This window comes from Coregonus lavaretus, assembly GCF_964263955.1.
Source record: "Coregonus lavaretus genome assembly, contig: HAP1_SCAFFOLD_1689, whole genome shotgun sequence".
Lineage (NCBI taxonomy): Eukaryota > Metazoa > Chordata > Actinopteri > Salmoniformes > Salmonidae > Coregonus > Coregonus lavaretus.
This window is the reverse complement of record NW_028156204.1, coordinates 2,185-22,498: the sequence shown is the minus strand read 5'-3', so window position 1 is coordinate 22,498 and position 20,314 is coordinate 2,185. Positions and strand designations below refer to the sequence as shown.

The 20,314-nt window shown below is 45.3% G+C and overlaps 1 protein-coding gene across 1 annotated transcript in view; it reads right to left on the bottom strand.

Moving 5' to 3' along the window:
- LOC311126651 (vinculin-like) overlaps positions 1-17,934 on the bottom strand; it is a 35,117-nt gene extending 17,183 nt beyond the window's left edge. Inside the window, exons 1-4 of the mRNA XM_084200643.1 lie at positions 17,786-17,934; positions 9,666-9,774; positions 9,136-9,258; positions 8,701-8,861 (exon numbers count right to left, since the gene is read on the bottom strand). Coding sequence (XP_084056769.1) covers positions 8,701-8,861; positions 9,136-9,258; positions 9,666-9,774; positions 17,786-17,896 — 504 coding nt within the window. The 5' untranslated portion in view covers positions 17,897-17,934. The remainder of the gene's footprint in view (positions 1-8,700; positions 8,862-9,135; positions 9,259-9,665; positions 9,775-17,785) is intronic.
- Between the last annotated feature and the right edge of the window lie 2,380 nt (positions 17,935-20,314).

The window sequence follows — 20,314 nt, the reverse complement described above, 5'->3', positions numbered from 1 at the left end:
GTAAGGTAATGATCTGTCTGTCAATGAGCCAGATATTCCAGCATGTGTTTAGACTTTGAACGAGGTTGTAATGTTGTCAATGAGCCAGATATTCCAGCATGTGTTTTGACTTTGAGCGAGGTTGGAATGTTGTCAATGAGCCAGATATTCCAGCATGTGTTTAGACTTTGAGCGAGGTTGGAATGTTGTCAATGAGCCAGATATTCCAGCATGTGTTTTGACTTTGAGCGAGGTTGTAATGTTGTCAATGAGCCAGGTATTCCAGCATGTGTTTAGATTTTGAGCAAGGTTGATCTCATACTAGTATTTGCCTGCTTGGGGAATTCATTAAGGTGATGATGACTGATGAAAATGAGCTCAGCATTCACACAGATGAACACATGGATAATGACGTTACATACGGCAAAGACATGACATCCCCATGACCACCACCATTACAGAACCCACAACAAACCTGCAAAAAGCTGTCACACACACACACACACACACACATCAGATATTATCTGTACCTCAGATGTGCAGCATTGCTGTTATTCATTAACCACTGGCAGCAACACACAGCTGTAAAAGTGCACATGCTGTTTAAATCAAATCACTTTCCACAGTCTTTGGTTATGTTCCAAATGGCACCCTATTCCCTACATAGTTCACTACTTTTGACCAGAGCCCTATGGGTTCTTGTCAAAAGTAGTTCACTATATAGTGAATAGGGTGCCATTTGCGACTCAACCTGTCAATATGAGTGTGTGTTTTTTCACATCATAAAAAAGCCCATCTACTGTGACTGTCCATTGTATCTCAATCTGAGGGGATGTGAATACAACAATCTGTCCAAGTCGAGAGACGGCTTCACTCGACAATGAGTCTATTCATCAGCAAAGCGTTGGGACAGAGCTGCTATACAAAACATGTGGCAGAGTGAGAGACACAGGGAGATGGTTCAGGGTTGTGTGATAGGCTACAGTGTCCTTGTATGTCCTTTGAATGGCTTTACGCAGTCAATTACTTTTTTACTCCGTGAAGGACATCTATCCACATACACAAGTGACTGTTCTGCCTGATACAGCTCATGTTCAAAGCTTTAGCATTCGTCCTTCGGGGACAATAAAGATCTACTCCATTCTACATAATATTCTACATTCTACTGTCTGCATCACTGAACTAATCATTTAACTAAACAAAGGGAGGACACTGCAGCAGCAAACAACCCTAAAGCCTCTTATCTTTGAATGAATTCTATGCAAATGTTGCAAAATGTTGAAAAATATCTGGTTTTTATGCTACGTAATAATGTTATGCCTTGAAGACCCCTTTTGGGGTCAAAGAAAGGATGCAATGATGACCGGCATGTTTGTTTGAATAGGTTATCCATTGGTGGGATTTCCGAGAGTATTAAACGGAAGATTGAGCAAAGTCAAAGTTGAAATGAGGAAATAGCTGTCTGTTGGTGCTATCAGCCTGGAAGTGAACAGCAGTGTGAAGTGAAGTCCCAATGGAACCCTATTCCCTATATAGTACACTACTTTTGTTCAGGGCCCATAGGGTTCTGGTCAAAAGTAGTGCACTATTTAGAGAATAGGGTACCATTTGGGAAGCATCCCAGGTTTACTTTACCAAGTGATGAAGCCAACCTGAGAAGTGGGCAGGTGGTTTGAGAGGTGGAGACAGAAAAGAGTGACCAATGCTTTTACAACCCTCTGTAACAGTAAACTCCATCCATCCAGTGAAGGGCTCTTGTGTTGGGGATTATTAGTATTGGGGATCATGTAAGGTGAGATGACGTTAGAGTATACAGCGCCTTTGGAAAGTATTCAGACCCCTTGACTTTTTCCACATTTTGTTACGTTACCCCCTTTTTTCTAAAATGGACAAAAACATAACAAATCCTCATCAATCTACACATAATACCCCATAATGACAAAGCAAAAACAGGTTTTTAGAAATTGTTGGTAATTTATAAAATAAAAAAAACAGAAATATCACATTTACGTAAGTATTCAGACCCTTTACTCAGTACTTTGTTGAAGCACCTTTGGCAGAGATTACAGCCTCGAGTCTTCTTGGGTATGATGCTCCGAGCTTGGCATACCTGTATTTGGGGAGTTTCTCCCATTCTTCTCTATAAATCCTCTCAAGCTCTGTCAGGTTGGATGGGGAGCATCGCTGCACAGCTATTTTCAGGTTTCTCCAGAGATGTTTGATCGGGTTCAAGTCCGGACTCTGGCTGGGCCACTCAAGGACATTCAGACTTGTCCCGAAGCCACTCCTGCGTTGTCTTGGCTCTGTGCTTAGGGTCGTTGTCCTGTTGGAAGGTGAACCTTCGCCCCAGTCTGAGGTCCTGAATGCTCTGGAGCAGGTTTTCATCAAAAATCTCTCTGTACTTTGCTCCATTCATCTTTCCCTCAATCCTGACTAGTCTCCCAGTCCCTGCCGCTGAAAAACATCCCCACAGCATGATGCTGCCACCACCATGCTTCACCGTAGGGATGGTGCCAGGTTTCCTCCAGACGTGACGCTTGACATTCAGGCCAAAGAGTTCAATCTTGGTTTCATCAGACCAGAGAATCTTGTTTCTCATGGTCCGAGAGTCTTTAGGTGTCTTTTGGCAAACTCCAAGCGGGCTGTCATGTGCCTTTTACTGAGGAGTGGCTTCCATCTGGCCACTCTACCATAAAGGCCTGATTGGTGGAGTGCTGCAGAGATGGTTGTCCTTCTGGAAGGTTCTCCCATCTCTACAGAGGAACTCTAGAGCTCTGTCAGAGTGACTATTGGGTTCTTGGTCACCACTCTGAGCAAGGCCCTTCTCCCCTGATTGCTCAGTTTGGCCGGGCGGCCAGCTCTAGGAAGAGTCTTGATGGTTCCAAACTTCTTGCTGTAACGTAACAAAATGTGGAAAAAGTAAAGGGGTCTGAATACTTTATGAATGCACTGTATATGGAACCTAGCTAGATCTGTGAGCAAACAACCACTGTTTTTACACACTGACAATATCTCAGTACTGGAATCACTCAATTATTTTGACCACTTCACGATTTGAGTGCCTTTCTGAAATGGGTAAAAATCTAAAATCGCAAAATATGTACACTACTACTGTAGAGTTCATTATTAAAATTCCCACTGCCTCTGGGGCCAGTTTCCCAGACCCTGAATAAGCCCAGAATAAGCCTGGACTAAGAAGCATGCTCAATGGAGAATATCCTTTGAAAAGTACTTTTAAGTCCAGGAATAGGCTTAACCTGTATTCCGGAAACTGGTCCCAGATCTTACAGGAAAGCAATATGACTGAGAGAGGAGAGCTAAAATCAATAGCATATGACTCAGCAGTACTCTGGATCAATAGAACACCTAAAGGACAACCTATCACTGACATCTATAGTACAGGAGAAGAACATCCTATCACTGACATCTATAGTACAGGAGAAGAACATCCTTTTACGGACATCTACAGTGAGGGAAAATAGTATTTGATCCCCTGCTGATTTTGTAAGTTTGCCCACTGACAAAGACATGATCAGTCTATAATTTTAATGGTAGGTGAGAGACAGAATAACAACAAAGGAAATTCAGTGTCCAATGTCAAAAATGTTATAAATTGATTTGCATTTTAATGAGGGAAATAAGTATTTGACCCCTCTGCAAAACATGATTTAGTACTTGGTGGCAAAACCCTTGTTGGCAATCACAGAGGTCAGACGTTTCTTGTAGTTGGCCACCAGGTTTGCAGACATCTCAGGAGGGATTTTGTCCCACTCCTCTTTGCAGATCTTCTCCAAGTCATTAAGGTTTCGAGGCTGACGTTTGGCAACTCGAACATTCAGCTCCCTCCACAGATTTTCTATGGGATTAAGGTCTGGAGACTGGCTAGGCCACTCCAGGACCTTAATGTGCTTCTTCTTGAGCCACTCCTTTGTTGCCTTGGCCGTGTGTTTTGGGTCATTGTCATGTTGGAATTCCCATCCACGACCCATTTTCAATGCCCTGGCTGAGGGAAGGTTCTCACCCAAGATTTGACGGTACATGGCCCCGTCCATCGTCCCTTTGATGCAGTCAAGTTGTCCTGTCCCCTTAGCAGAAAAACACCCCCAAAGCATAATGTTTCCACCTCCATGTTTGACGGTGGGGATGGTGTTCTTGGGGTCATAGGCAGCATTCCTCCTCCTCCAAACACGGCGAGTTGAGTTGATGCCAAAGAGTTCGATTTTGGTCTCATCTGACCACAAGACATTCACCCAGTTCTCCTCTGAATCATTCAGATGTTCATTGGCAAACTTCAGACGGGCCTGTATATGTGCTTTCTTGAGCAGGGGGACCTTGCGGGCGCTGCAGGATTTCAGTCCTTCACGGCATTGTGTGTTACCAATTGTTTTCTTGGTGACTATGGTCCCTGCTGCCTTGAGATCATTGACAAGATCCTCCCGTGTAGTTCTGGGCTGATTCCTCACCGTTCTCATGATCATTGCAACTCCACGAGGTGAGATCTTGCATGGAGCCCCAGGCCGAGGGAGATTGACAGTTCTTTTGTGTTTCTTCCATTTGCGAATAATCGCACCAACTGTTGTCACAGGTGTCTTTTATACAGGTAACAAACTGAGATTAGGAGCACTCCCTTTAAGAGTGTGCTCCTAATCTCAACTCGTTACCTGTATAAAAGACACCTGGGAGCCAGAAATCTTTCTGATTGAGAGGGGTCAAATACTTATTTCCCTCATTAAAATGCAAATCAATTTATAACATTTTTGCCATGCGTTTTTCTGGATTATTTTGTTGTTATTCTGTCTCTCACTGTTCAAATAAACCTACCATTACAATTATAGACTGATCATTTCTTTGTCGGTGGGCAAACGTACAAAATCAGCAGGGGATCAAATACTTTTTTCCCTCACTGTATATTACAGGAGAAGAACATCATATTACTGGCATCTATAGTACAGGAGAAGAACATCATATTACTGGCATCTATAGTACAGGAGAAGAACATCATATTACTGGCATCTATAGTACAGGAGAAGAACATCATATTACTGGCATCTATAGTACAGGAGAAGAACATCCTATTACTGACATCTATAGTACAGGAGAACAACATCCTATTACTGACATCTATAGTACAGGAGAACAACATGATATTACTGACATCTATAGTACAGGAGAACAACATCCTATTACTGACATCTATAGTACAGGAGAACAACATCCTATTACTGACATCTATAGTACAGGAGAACAACATCCTATTACTGACATCTATAGTACAGGAGAACAACATCCTATTACTGACATCTATAGTACAGGAGAAGAACATCATATTACTGGCATCTATAGTACAGGAGAAGAACATCATATTACTGACATCTATAGTACAGGAGAAGAACATCCTATTACTGACATCTATAGTACAGGAGAAGAACATCATATTACTGGCATCTATAGTACAGGAGAAGAACATCATATTACTGGCATCTATAGTACAGGAGAAGAACATCATATTACTGGCATCTATAGTACAGGAGAAGAACATCATATTACTGACATCTATAGTACAGGAGAAGAACATCCTATTACTGACATCTATAGTACAGGAGAAGAACACTCAGATCAAATATGTCATTCCATTCTGTTAACATCACTCACACTCACCTAGCGCATCTAATATAGAAGCACTCCTAGTTTACTGCAGCACTGATCTACTACACAAAAAGAAACATGGACAACTGCATGGCACAAGACTGTCATCATCATCATCATCATCATCATCATCATCATCATCATCATCATCATCATCGTCAACACACAGACAGAGAGCTACCAGACATGCTGCTGTTGAATGCACAACCACACAACAAGGTAGGTAGGGGGCGAAAGATGTAGGCTTACCTTCTACAGGGAGGAGGGGGGGGGGGAAAGAATGGTAAAAAGAAAGGAAGAACAAAACATATACAAATGTTTAACCAGACATACCAACGGAAAGAAAGAGGCAACGGAAAAATAGTAAGAAGCCTAGTAAAGACACTACCATTCAAAAGTTTGGGGTCACGTTTTGGAAAGAAAAGCATTTTTTTGTCCATTAAAATAACATCAAATTGATCAGAAATACAGTGTAGACATTGTTAATGTTGTAAATGGCTATTGTAGCTGTAAACGGCAGATTCTTAATGGAATATCTTCATAGGCATACAGAGACCCATTATCAGCAACCATCAGTCTTGTGTTCCAATGGCACGTTGTGTTTGCTAATCCAAGTTTATCATTTTAAAAGGCTAATTGATCATTAGAAAAACGTTTTGCAATTATGTTAGCACAGCTGAAAACTGTTGTGCTGATTAAAGAAGCAATAAAACTGGCCTTCTTGAGACTAGTTGAGTATCTGGAGCATCAGCAATTGTGGGTTCGATTACAGGCTCAAAATGGCCAGAAACAAATAACTTTCTTCTGGAACTCGTCAGTCTATTCTTGTTCTGAGAAATGAAGGCTATTCCATGCGAGAAATTGCCAAGAAACTGAAGATCTCGTACAACGCTGTGTACTACTCCCTTCACAGAACAGAACAAACTGTCTCTAACCAGAATAGAAAGAGGAGTGGGAGGCCCCGGTGCACAACTGAGCAAGAGGACAAATACATTAGAGTGTCTAGTTTGAGAAATGGACGCCTCACAGGTCCTCAACTGGAAGCTTCATTAAATAGTACCCGCAAAACACCAGTCTCAACATCAACAGTGAAGAGGCAACTCCGGGATGGTGACCTTTTAGGCAGAGTTGCAAAGAAAAAGCCATACCTCAGACTGGCCAATAAAAAGAAAGAGTTAAGATGGGCAGTCTGAGATATGGCTTTTTCTTTGCAACTCTGCCTAGAAGGTCAGCATCCCGGAGTCGCCTCTTCACTGTTGACATTGAGACTGGTGTTTTGCGGGTACTATTTAATGAAGCTGCCAGTTGAGGACCTGTGAGGCGCCTGTTTCTCAAACTAGACACTAATGTATTTGTCCTCTTGCTCAGTTGTGCACCGGGGCCTCCCACTCCTCTTTCTATTCTGGTTAGAGCCAGTTTGCGCTGTTCTGTGAAGGGAGTAGTACACAGCGTTGTACGAAATCTTCAGTTTCTTTCCAATTTCTCGCATAGAATAGCCTTCATTTCTCAGAACAAGAATAGACTGACAAGTTTCAGAAGAAAGTTTTTTGTTTCTGGCCATTTTGAGCCTGTAATCGAACCCACAATTGCTGATGCTCCAGATACTCAGCTAGTCTCAAGAAGGCCAGTTTTATTGCTTCTTTAATCAGCACAACAGTTTTCAGCTGTGCTAACATAATTTCTAATGATCAATTAGCCTTTTAAATTGATAAACTTGGATTAGAAAACACAACGTGCCATTGGAACACAGGACTGATGGTTGCTGATAATGGGCCTCTGTACGCCTATGTAGATATTCCATGAAAAATCAGCCGTTTCCAGCTACAATAGCCATTCACAACATTAACAATGTCTACACTGTATTTCTGATCAATTTGATGTTATTTTAATGGACCAAAAAAATTGCTTTTCTTTAAAAAACAAGGACATTTCTAAGTGACCCCAAACTTTTGAACGGTAGTGTACATCGGAGAGGAGAGTGGGGTGACAGGGGAAAGAGGAGAGTGGGGTGGCAGGGGAAAGAGGAGAGTGGGGTGGCAGGGGAAAGAAATCCAGCAGTTTGAGACTGAGCATGCTAACCAGGAAGAGTTGAAGGAGTTTTCACTGAGCAGGTATCTAACTGAAAGAGAGACATGAGAGAGAGTGTCATGAGAGAGAGCGAGAGAGAGAGTCATGAGAGAGAGCGAGAGAGAGAGAGAGCGAGAGAGAGACAGGGAGAGAGACAGGGAGAGAGAGCGAGAGAGAGACAGGGAGAGAGACAGGAGAGAGAGAGAGAGAGAGAGAGAGAGAGAGAGAGAGAGAGAGAGAGAGAGAGAGAGAGAGAGAGAGAGAGAGAGAGAGAGAGAGAGAGAGAGAGAGAGAGAGAGAGAGCCTATGCATACCTGCTTAAATGGAAATTAGGACCCTGTGTCTGTGGTCATGTTAAATCTTCAAATAGCAATGTAACAAACAGCCATTTTAGACAAATGAGCCACCTCAAAATGGGCTCATCCAAAAAGAAACATAAAAACATGAGTCATTTTACTAACACTGAGAAGTAAAATTGGCATCACACGAAAACCTGTCCAGGCTGCGGAGAGCTCTTCTCCCACAGCATTCTGGGAGTGTTTATGTGAATGTGAGCGCACGGTGTACAGCGCATGTGAGCGCACGTGGGTGTTTAGCAGACCAAGCTTTGACAGTGACTGTTTTCAGCCTTCAATCCCAATACAGATCCAGATCCAAGCAAACTCACACTGGACACAAAAAAACACATCGCTTTCTTTACTTTCTTTAGCTGTAGTAGTAATGTTCCTAATGAGCGAGCGAGTGACTGGCCAAAGCATTTACCCTCTTCCTTGCCTGAGACGAGCAGCTCTCGAGGGTTGGCGTGTGTGCATGGGAGAGAGAGTTCCAAAGGCGAGCTCTTGGGTTAAGTTTCCCCCAGGTACTGATCCAGTATCAGCATCTTTCCCCCAATCCTAACATTAACCGTTAATGCAAAACTGACCGAAGATCAGCGGCTAGGGGAAAACTTCACCCAACACCGGCCAAAGTCAACCCTGGGGGGGGTGTGGTTCTAGCTAAGCTCCGTACCTTATTGGCCCAGGCGTCTTCGTCCCAGGAAGTGAGCTGCAGCACCCTGATGATCTCGTTGATCTCAGCGCTCATCTTCTCGAAGGTGAAGTTTCTGTTCTTCAGAGACTCCTCTACCCCCTGGCTGCCGGACGTCTTGGTCGTCACAAAGATCTTGATACCTGTAGCAACACCACAACAACAGTGATCATCAGTTAGATGTATAGATAACTGTGAAGATCCAGTATTATTCGGTTAGAAAAACAGTCCTGTATTTGATCTAGTGGTAAAGCTGCTGACTCTGCATTCCCACTGGCAACAGGGGATCTAGCCCCATCTCAACCTTTCCTGTCTATGTCCATCTCCCTCTCTACATTCCCTCTGTACTCTCATAAATAATACTAATATGAATGATCTTTAGAGAGGAGAGAAGAGGTAGGAGGAGGAAGCAGTCACCTGAGATGAGGACAGGGAGCAACTCTTTGACCGTGTTCATGGAGTTGACCAGCATCACGCGGTGTTCCTGGTGGGTCAGCTCCTGCTGTCTCTCGTCAATCATCTTGGCCATCTTCGTCATCCCTGGACAGGAACAACCACACAAAGGACCAGTTATATAACACGCTTCTCTCAAGTCATTCCCACTTCCGGTCAACAGGCCATCCATGCAGAGACCATCAAGTAATTCATCAAATCATGACGTCAACACAGCATTCGCACTGGGGATACCAATATTAACATTTATGCATTCACTGTAATCGCTTTGGATAAAATTTGTCAGCTAAATGGCAAATATTATTGTTATTATGCGTTCTTTTATTAAAGTAATCTCCGTAGTCATGGTAACTATGCGGTTATGACTGTGATATGTGGTTATCTCACCAGTCTACCTTTATGATGAATGCATTAACGTAAGTGGCTCTGGATAAGAGCGTCTGCTAAATTACCAACACGTCAAAGTAAATGTAACTTTAAAAAAAGGGGCTGACCAGGTCCCAGGTTCTTCGTGTATGTGATCAGATCCTCCATGGATTCCACCACCTCCGCCACGGTTAGGTACTCCAGGATACCTTTGCACACACGGATGATTTTACGAACCTGCAATTGATCAAAAGAACACGAAACAGGATCAATCGTCTATATCGCTCAATATCTAGATTGCTTCTTAGCGGAAACTAGATTTGGAAATCTGATTTGAAGTCAGATCTGTATCTTTTAGCGTTTTGTGCCATACCTTTTGCCTCAATCTATACTGAACAAAAATACGAAAAAAAAAAGATTTTACTGAGTTAAAGGGAATCAGTCAATTGAAATAAATGCATTAGGCCCTAATCCATGCTACATGCATTGGTCAGTCTAAAACCATCTTCAGTTTGATGTCTGAATTACCGCTGAAAGTGATTATTTTGTAGTGATTATGCTAATGTATTATTATTACATTACCACACTAAGGAAATGACAAGCTTTCCCTTGTAAAAGAGGTCATCTGACCTCAACTGGACTAGATAGATAAAGGGTTAAAAAAAACACCATCGGTACAGTAGCTTGTTAATGAGGCCTGGTGATAATGCTGTGCTAATGACATTCCTGCCCTGCCAGCTACTCACCAGCTGCATGTGTGTGTGTGTGCGTGTGCGTGTGTGTGTGTGTGTGTGTATGTGTGTGTGTGCGTGTGTGTGTGTGCGCGTGTGTGTGTGCGTGTGCGTGTGCGTGTGTGTGTGTGTGTGCGTGCGTGCGTGCTGTTACTGTGCGCCTCTCCTCTCCCAATCCCAGTGCTGCTGTATAAGCAATTTCGCTGGCTAAGTCCCGAATGGCACCCTATTCTTTATACAGTGCACTAAATAGGGAATAAGGCACCATTTGGGCCGAAGCCCCTGGCTACCTGTCTCTAAACGGTGTACTGTTTTACTGTCCCTGAGCCCAGCTACCTGTCTCTAAACGGTGTCCTGTTTTACTGTCCCTGAGCCCAGCTGCCTGTCTCTAAACGGTGTCCTGTTTTACTGTCCCTGAGCCCAGCTGCCTGTCTCTAAACGGTGTACTGTTTTACTGTCCCTGAGCCCAGCTGCCTGTCTCTAAACGGTGTACTGTTTTACTGTCCCTGAGCCCAGCTGCCTGTCTCTAAACGGTGTACTGTTTTACTGTCCCTGAGCCCAGCTGCCTGTCTCTAAACAGTGTACTGTTTTACTGTCCCTGAGCCCAGCTGCCTGTCTCTAAACGGTGTACTGTTTTACTGTCCCTGAGCCCAGCTGCCTGTCTCTAAACGGTGTCCTGTTTTACTGTCCCTGAGCCCAGCTGCCTGTCTCTAAACGGTGTCCTGTTTTACTGTCCCTGAGCCCAGCTGCCTGTCTCCAAACGGTGTCCTGTTTTACTGTCCCTGAGCCCAGCTGCCTGTCTCTAAACGGTGTACTGTTTTACTGTCCCTGAGCCCAGCTGCCTGTCTCTAAACGGTGTACTGTTTTACTGTCCCTGAGCCCAGCTGCCTGTCTCTAAACGGTGTACTGTTTTACTGTCCCTGAGACCAGCTGCCTGTCTCTAAACGGTGTACTGTTTTACTGTCCCTGAGCCCAGCTGCCTGTCTCTAAACGGTGTCCTGTTTTACTGTCCCTGAGCCCAGCTGCCTGTCTCTAAACGGTGTCCTGTTTTACTGTCCCTGAGCCCAGCTGCCTGTCTCTAAACGGTGTACTGTTTTACTGTCCCTGAGCCCAGCTGCCTGTCTCTAAACGGTGTCCTGTTTTACTGTCCCTGAGCCCAGCTGCCTGTCTCTAAACGGTGTCCTGTTTTACTGTCCCTGAGCCCAGCTGCCTGTCTCCAAACGGTGTCCTGTTTTACTGTCCCTGAGCCCAGCTGCCTGTCTCTAAACGGTGTACTGTTTTACTGTCCCTGAGCCCAGCTGCCTGTCTCTAAACGGTGTACTGTTTTACTGTCCCTGAGCCCAGCTGCCTGTCTCTAAACGGTGTACTGTTTTACTGTCCCTGAGCCCAGCTGCCTGTCTCTAAACGGTGTACTGTTTTACTGTCCCTGAGCCCAGCTGCCTGTCTCTAAACGGTGTCCTGTTTTACTGTCCCTGAGCCCAGCTGCCTGTCTCTAAACGGTGTACTGTTTTACTGTCCCTGAGCCCAGCTGCCTGTCTCTAAACGGTGTACTGTTTTACTGTCCCTGAGCCCAGCTGCCTGTCTCTAAACGGTGTACTGTTTTACTGTCCCTGAGCCCAGCTGCCTGTCTCTAAACGGTGTACTGTTTTACTGTCCCTGAGCCCAGCTGCCTGTCTCTAAACGGTGTACTGTTTTACTGTCCCTGAGCCCAGCTGCCTGTCTCTAAACGGTGTACTGTTTTACTGTCCCTGAGCCCAGCTGCCTGTCTCTAAACGGTGTCCTGTTTTACTGTCCCTGAGCCCAGCTGCCTGTCTCTAAACGGTGTACTGTTTTACTGTCCCTGAGCCCAGCTGCCTGTCTCTAAACGGTGTACTGTTTTACTGTCCCTGAGCCCAGCTGCCTGTCTCTAAACGGTGTACTGTTTTACTGTCCCTGAGCCCAGCTGCCTGTCTCTAAACGGTGTACTGTTTTACTGTCCCTGAGCCCAGCTGCCTGTCTCTAAACGGTGTACTGTTTTACTGTCCCTGAGCCCAGCTGCCTGTCTCTAAACGGTGTACTGTTTTACTGTCCCTGAGCCCAGCTGCCTGTCTCTAAACGGTGTACTGTTTTACTGTCCCTGAGCCCAGCTACCTGTCTCTAAACGGTGTCCTGTTTTACTGTCCCTGAGCCCAGCTGCCTGTCTCTAAACGGTGTCCTGTTTTACTGTCCCTGAGCCCAGCTGCCTGTCTCTAAACGGTGTACTGTTTTACTGTCCCTGAGCCCAGCTGCCTGTCTCTAAACGGTGTACTGTTTTACTGTCCCTGAGCCCAGCTGCCTGTCTCTAAACGGTGTACTGTTTTACTGTCCCTGAGCCCAGCTGCCTGTCTCTAAACGGTGTACTGTTTTACTGTCCCTGAGCCCAGCTGCCTGTCTCTAAACGGTGTACTGTTTTACTGTCCCTGAGCCCAGCTGCCTGTCTCTAAACGGTGTACTGTTTTACTGTCCCTGAGCCCAGCTGCCTGTCTCTAAACGGTGTACTGTTTTACTGTCCCTGAGCCCAGCTGCCTGTCTCTAAACGGTGTCCTGTTTTACTGTCCCTGAGCCCAGCTGCCTGTCTCTAAACGGTGTACTGTTTTACTGTCCCTGAGCCCAGCTGCCTGTCTCTAAACGGTGTACTGTTTTACTGTCCCTGAGCCCAGCTGCCTGTCTCTAAACGGTGTACTGTTTTACTGTCCCTGAGCCCAGCTGCATGAACAGATAAACAGCCTGTCAGTGCTAACTGATGACTCCTCCCTACTGAGTCTTGCTGACTGCTGCAGACAGCTACTGCCTGTTTCTACTGCCTGCTGCTGTGCTCGCTGAGAGCTGATGTCTGGTGATTTCTATAACAGGGGAGGAGAGAGGGAGGGATGACGAGAGAAGGATGGGAGTTAATGGATGGATGGAGGGTGATGGATGGGGGTGATGGATGGATGGATGGATGGGGGTGATGATGGATGGATGGGGGTGATGGATGGATGGATGGGGGGTGATGGATGGATGGATGGGGGTGATGGATGGATGGATGGAGGGTGATGGATGGGGGTGATGGATGGATGGATGGATGGATGGATGGATGGATGGATGGATGGATGGATGGGGGTGATGGATGGATGGATGGATGGGGGTGATGATGGATGGATGGGGGTGATGGATGGATGGATGGGGGGTGATGGATGGATGGATGGATGGATGGGGTAATGGATGGATAGGGTACGGTACTCTATTATACTCCACGGTACTCTACGGTACTACACTCTACTCTACTCTCCACTCTACTCTACTCTCCACTCTACTCTCCTCTCCACTCTACTCTCCACTCTACTCTACTCTACTCACCACTCTACTCTCCACTCTACTCTACTCTCCACTCTACTCTACTCTCCACTCTACTCTACTCACCACTCTACTCTCCACTCTACTCTCCACTCTACTCTACTCACCACTCTACTCTCCACTCTACTCTCCACTCTACTCTACTCTCCACTCTACTCTACTCTCCTCTCCACTCTACTCTACTCTCCACTCTACTCTCCACTCTACTCTACTCACCACTCTACTCTCCACTCTACTCTCTACTCTACTCTCTACTCTACTCTACTCTCCACTCTACTCTCTACTCTACTCTCCACTCTACTCTACTCTCCTCTCCACTCTACTCTACTCACCACTCTACTCTCCACTCTACTCTACTCACCACTCTACTCTCCACTCTACTCTACTCACCACTCTACTCTCCACTCTACTCTCCACTCTACTCTACTCTCCACTCTACTCTCTACTCTACTCTCCACTCTACTCTACTCTCCTCTCCACCCTACTCTCCACTCACCACTCTACTCTCCACTCTACTCTACTCACCACTCTACTATCCACTCTACTCTACTCTCCTCTCCACTCTACTCTCCACTCCACTCTACTCTCCACTCTACTCTACTCACCACTCTACTCTCCACTCTACTCTACTCACCACTCTACTCTCCACTCTACTCTACTCTACTCACCACTCTACTCTCCACTCTACTCTACTCACCACTCTACTCTCCACTCTACTCTCCACTCTACTCTCCACTCTACTCTCCACTCTACTCTACTCACCACTCTACTCTACTCTCCACTCTACTCTCCACTCTACTCTCCACTCTACTCTCCTCTCCACTCTACTCTACTATCCACTCTACTCTACTCACCACTCTACTCTCCACTCTACTCTACTCTCCACTCTACTCTACTATCCACTCTACTCTACTCACCACTCTACTCTCCACTCTACTCTACTCTCCACTCTACTCTCCACTCTACTCTCCACTCTACTCTACTATCCACTCTACTCTACTCTCCACTCTACTCTCCACTCTACTCTCCACTCTACTCTACTATCCACTCTACTCTACTCTCCACTCTACTCTACTCACCACTCTACTCTCCACTCTACTCTACTCACCACTCTACTCTCCACTCTACTCTCCTATCCACTCTACTCTCCTCTCCACTCTACTCTACTCTCCACTCTACTCACCACTCTACTCTCCACTCTACTCTCCACTCTACTCTCTACTCTACTCTACTCTCCACTCTACTCTCTACTCTACTCTCCACTCTACTCTCCTCTCCACCCTACTCTCCACTCACCACTCTACTCTCCACTCTACTCTACTCACCACTCTACTATCCACTCTACTCTACTCTCTACTCTACTCTACTCTCCTCTCCACTCTACTCTCCACTCCACTCTACTCTCCACTCTACTCTACTCTCCACTCTACTCTACTCACCACTCTACTCTCCACTCTACTCTCCACTCTACTCTACTATCCACTCTACTCTCCACTCTACTCTACTCTCCACTCTACTCTACTCTCCACTCTACTCTACTCACCACTCTACTCTCCACTCTACTCTCCACTCTACTCTACTCTCCACTCTACTCTACTCACCACTCTACTCTACTCACCACTCTACTCTCCACTCTACTCTACTCACCACTCTACTCTCCACTCTACTCTCCACTCTACTCTCCACTCTACTCTACTCACCACTCTACTCTCCACTCTACTCTCCACTCTACTCTACTATCCACTCTACTCTACTATCCACTCTACTCTCCACTCTACTCTACTCTCCACTCTACTCTCCACTCTACTCTCCACTCTACTCTCCACTCTACTCTACTATCCACTCTACTCTACTCTCCACTCTACTCTACTCACCACTCTACTCTCCACTCTACTCTACTCACCACTCTACTCTCCACTCTACTCTCCTATCCACTCTACTCTCCTCTCCACTCTACTCTACTCTCCACTCTACTCTACTCACCACTCTACTCTCCACTCTACTCTACTCACCACTCTACTCTCCACTCTACTCTCCACTCTACTCTACTATCCACTCTACTCTCCACTCTACTCTACTCTCCACTCTACTCTCCACTCTACTCTACTATCCACTCTACTCTCCACTCTACTCTACTCACCACTCTACTCTCCACTCTACTCTCCACTCTACTCTCCACTCTACTCTACTCACCACTCTACTCTCCACTCTACTCTCCACTCTACTCTACTATCCACTCTACTCTACTCTCCACTCTACTCTACTCTCCACTCTACTCTCCACTCTACTCTCCACTCTACTCTCCACTCTACTCTCCACTCTACTCTACTATCCACTCTACTCTACTCTCCACTCTACTCTACTCACCACTCTACTCTCCACTCTACTCTACTCACCACTCTACTCTCCACTCTACTCTCCTATCCACTCTACTCTCCTCTCCACTCTACTCTACTCTCCACTCTACTCTACTCACCACTCTACTCTCCACTCTACTCTACTCACCACTCTACTCTCCACTCTACTCTCCACTCTACTCTACTATCCACTCTACTCTCCACTCTACTCTACTCTCCACTCTACTCTCCACTCTACTCTCCACTCTACTCTCCACTCTACTCTACTATCCACTCTACTCTACTCTCCACTCTACTCTACTCACCACTCTACTCTCCACTCTACTCTACTCTCCTCTCCACTCTACTCTACTCTCCACTCTACTCTACTCACCACTCTACTCTCCACTCTACTCTACTCCACTCTACTCTCCACTCTACTCTACTCACCACTCTACTCTCCACTCTACTCTCCACTCTACTCTACTCTACTATCCACTCTACTCTACTATCCACTCTACTCTCCACTCTACTCTACTCTCCACTCTACTCTCCACTCTACTCTCCACTCTACTCTACTATCCACTCTACTCTACTCTCCACTCTACTCTACTCACCACTCTACTCTCCACTCTACTCTACTCACCACTCTACTCTCCACTCTACTCTCCTATCCACTCTACTCTCCTCTCCACTCTACTCTACTCTCCACTCTACTCTACTCTCCACTCTACTCTCCACTCTACTCTACTCACCACTCTACTCTCCACTCTACTCTCCACTCTACTCTACTATCCACTCTACTCTCCACTCTACTCTACTCTCCACTCTACTCTCCACTCTACTCTCCACTCTCCACTCTACTCTACTCTCCACTCTACTCTCCTCTCCACTCTACTCTCCTCTCCACTCTACTCTCCTATCCACTCTACTCTCCTCTCCACTCTACTCTCCTCTCCACTCTACTCTACTCTCCACTCTACTCTACTCTCCACTCTACTCTACTCACCACTCTACTCTCCACTCTACTCTACTCTCCACTCTACTCTCCACTCTACTCTACTATCCACTCTACTCTCCACTCTACTCTCAACTCTACTCTCCACTCTACTCTACTCACCACTCTACTCTCCACTCTACTCTCCACTCTACTCTCCACTCTACTCTACTCTCCACTCTACTCTACTCACCACTCTACTCTACTCACCACTCTACTCTCCACTCTACTCTACTCACCACTCTACTCTCCACTCTACTCTACTCTCCACTCTACTCTCCACTCTACTCTCCACTCTACTCTCCACTCTACTCTACACTCTACTCTCCACTCTACTCTACACTCTACTCTCCACTCTACTCTCCACTCTACTCTACTCACCACTCTACTCTCCACTCTACTCTCCACTCTACTCTCCACTCTACTCTCCACTCTACTCTACTATCCACTCTACTCTACTCTCCACTCTACTCTACTCTCCACTCTACTCTACTCTCCACTCTACTCTACTCTCCACTCTACTCTCCACTCTACTCTACTCACCACTCTACTCTCCACTCTACTCTCCACTCTACTCTACTCACCACTCTACTCTCCACTCTACTCTCCACTCTACTCTACTCTCCACTCTACTCTCCACTCTACTCTACTCTACTATCCACTCTACTCTACTCTCCACTCTACTCTACTCTCCACTCTACTCTCCACTCTACTCTACTCTACTCACCACTCTACTCTCCACTCCACTCTACTCTCCACTCTACTGTACTCCACTCTACTCTACTCTCCACTCTACTCTACTCTCCACTCCACTCTACTCTCCACTGTACCTCAGCCTCGTCGAAGGTCAGCAGCAGGTCCGAGGTGCCAGAGAGGATGCCCCGGGAGCCGTCGATGAGGTAATCTCGAGCAGGGACGGAGTAAGGGTCTGCTTTCAACATGGACGCTGCCTGCACCAGCTTGGTGCATGCAGTCTCCACCCTGAGAGAGGGAAAGAGGAACAATGTAAAACAATACTGTAACATAGCTCGTTAAGGCATCAGCTAGACAATGCTAATGATCAGGAGCGGGTCTCTAAGAGCCAGTTGGGCATCAAGTATGATTTCAGCCAATTTCCTGTTGTTGAACGGGATCAAGGATAAAAGCGTCTATTCATAGCTGCAGTGTGTCTAGATGGAACACTACTGCTGACCTGACGACAAAGAAAACATCCCTTTCTTTCATGTTTGAAACACACAGCAAAAATGTCTCCCATTGTAAATCACTATACTGCCTGCCATCATATACTGCAAGGCAATCAGATGAAGCCCAAGGCCAATAAGAGGGAGCTTTTTTATTCTCTCACTATACTGTGCCTTGCAAAAGTATTCATCCCCCTTGGCGTTTTTCCTATTTTGTTGTATTACAACCTGTAATTTAAATGGATCTTTATTTGGATTTCATGTAATGGACATACACAAAATAGTCCAAATTGGTGAAGTGAGATGAAAAAAATAACTTGCATATGTATTCACCCCCTCTGCTATGAAGCCCCTAAATAAGATCTGGTTCAACCAATTACCTTCAGAAGTTAAATAAAGTCCACCTGTGTGCAATCTGAGTGTCACATGATCTCAGTATATATACACCTGTTCTGAAAGGCCCCAGAGTCTGCAACACCACTAAGCAAGGGGCACCACCAAGCAAGCGGCACCATGAAGACCAAGGAGCTCTCCAAACAGGTCTGGGACAAAGTTGTGGAGAAGTACAGATCAGGGTTGGGTTTAAAAAAAATAACTTTTAACATCCCACGGAGCACCATTTAAATCCATTATTAAAAAATTGAAAGAATATGGCACCACAACAAACCGGCCAAGAGAGGGCCGCCCACCAAAACTCACGGACCAGGCTAGGAGGGCATTAATCAGAGGCAACAAAGAGACCAAAGATAACCCTGAAGGAGCTGCAAAGCTCCACAGCGGAGATTGGAGTATCTGTCCATAGGACCACTTCAAGCCGTACACTTCACAGAGCTGGGCTTTACGGAAGAGTGGCCAGAAAAAAGCCATTGCTTAAAGAAAAAAATAAGCAAACACGTTTGGTGTTCGCCAAAAGGCATGTGGGAGACTCCCCAAACATATGGAAGAAGGTACTCTGGTCAGATGAGACTAAAATTGAGCTTTTTGGCCATCAAGGAAAACGCTATGTCTGGCGCAAATCCAACACCTCTCATCACCCTGAGAACACCATCCCCACAGTGAAGCATGGTGGTGGCAGCATCATGCTGTGGGGATGTTTTTCCATCAGCAGGGACTTGGAAACTGGTCAGAATTGAAGGAATGATGGATGGCGCTAAATACAGGGAAATTCTTGAAGGAAATCTGTTTCAGTCTTCCAGAGATTTGAGACTGGGACGGAGGTTCACCTTCCAGCAGGACAATGACCCTAAGCATACTGCTAAAGCAACACTCGAGTGGTTTAAGACACACATTTAAATGTCTTGGAATGGCCTAGTCAAAGCCCAGACCTCAATCCAATTGAGAATCTGTGGTATGACTTAAAGATTACTGTACACCTGCGGAACCCATCCAACTTGAAGAAGCTGGAGCAGTTTTGCCTTGAAGAATGGGCAAAAATCCCAGTGGCTAGATGTGCCAAGCTTATAGAGACATACCCCAAGGGACTTGCAGCTGTAATTGCTGCAAAAGGTGGCTCTACAAAGTATTGACTTTGGGGGGGTGAATAGTTATGCACGCTCAAGTTTTCTGTTATTGCTTTTTTGTTTCACAATAAAAAATATTTTGCATCTTCAAAGTGGTAGGCATGTTTTGTAAATCAAATGATACAAACCCCCCCAAAATCCATTTTAATTCCAGGTTGTAAGGCAACAAAATAGGAAAAATGGCAAGGGGGTGAATACTTTCGCAAGCAACTGTATCTATAATATAACATCTCTGATCATCTCTCACTATATCTAATATAATATAACATCTCTGATCATCTCTCACTATATCTAATATAATATAACATCTCTGATCATCTCTCACTATATCTAATATAATATAACATAACATCCCTGATCATCTCACTATATCTAATATAATATAACATAACATCCCTGATCATCGCTCACTATATCTATAATATAACATCCCTGATCATTTCTCACTATATCTATAATATAACATCCCTGATCATTTCTCACTATATCTATAACATAACATCTCTGATCATCTCTCACTATATCTAATATAATATAACATAACATCCCTGATCATCTCACTATATCTAATATAATATAACATAACATCCCTGATCATCTCTCACTATATCTATAATATAACATCCCTGATCATCTCTCACTATATCTATAACATAAC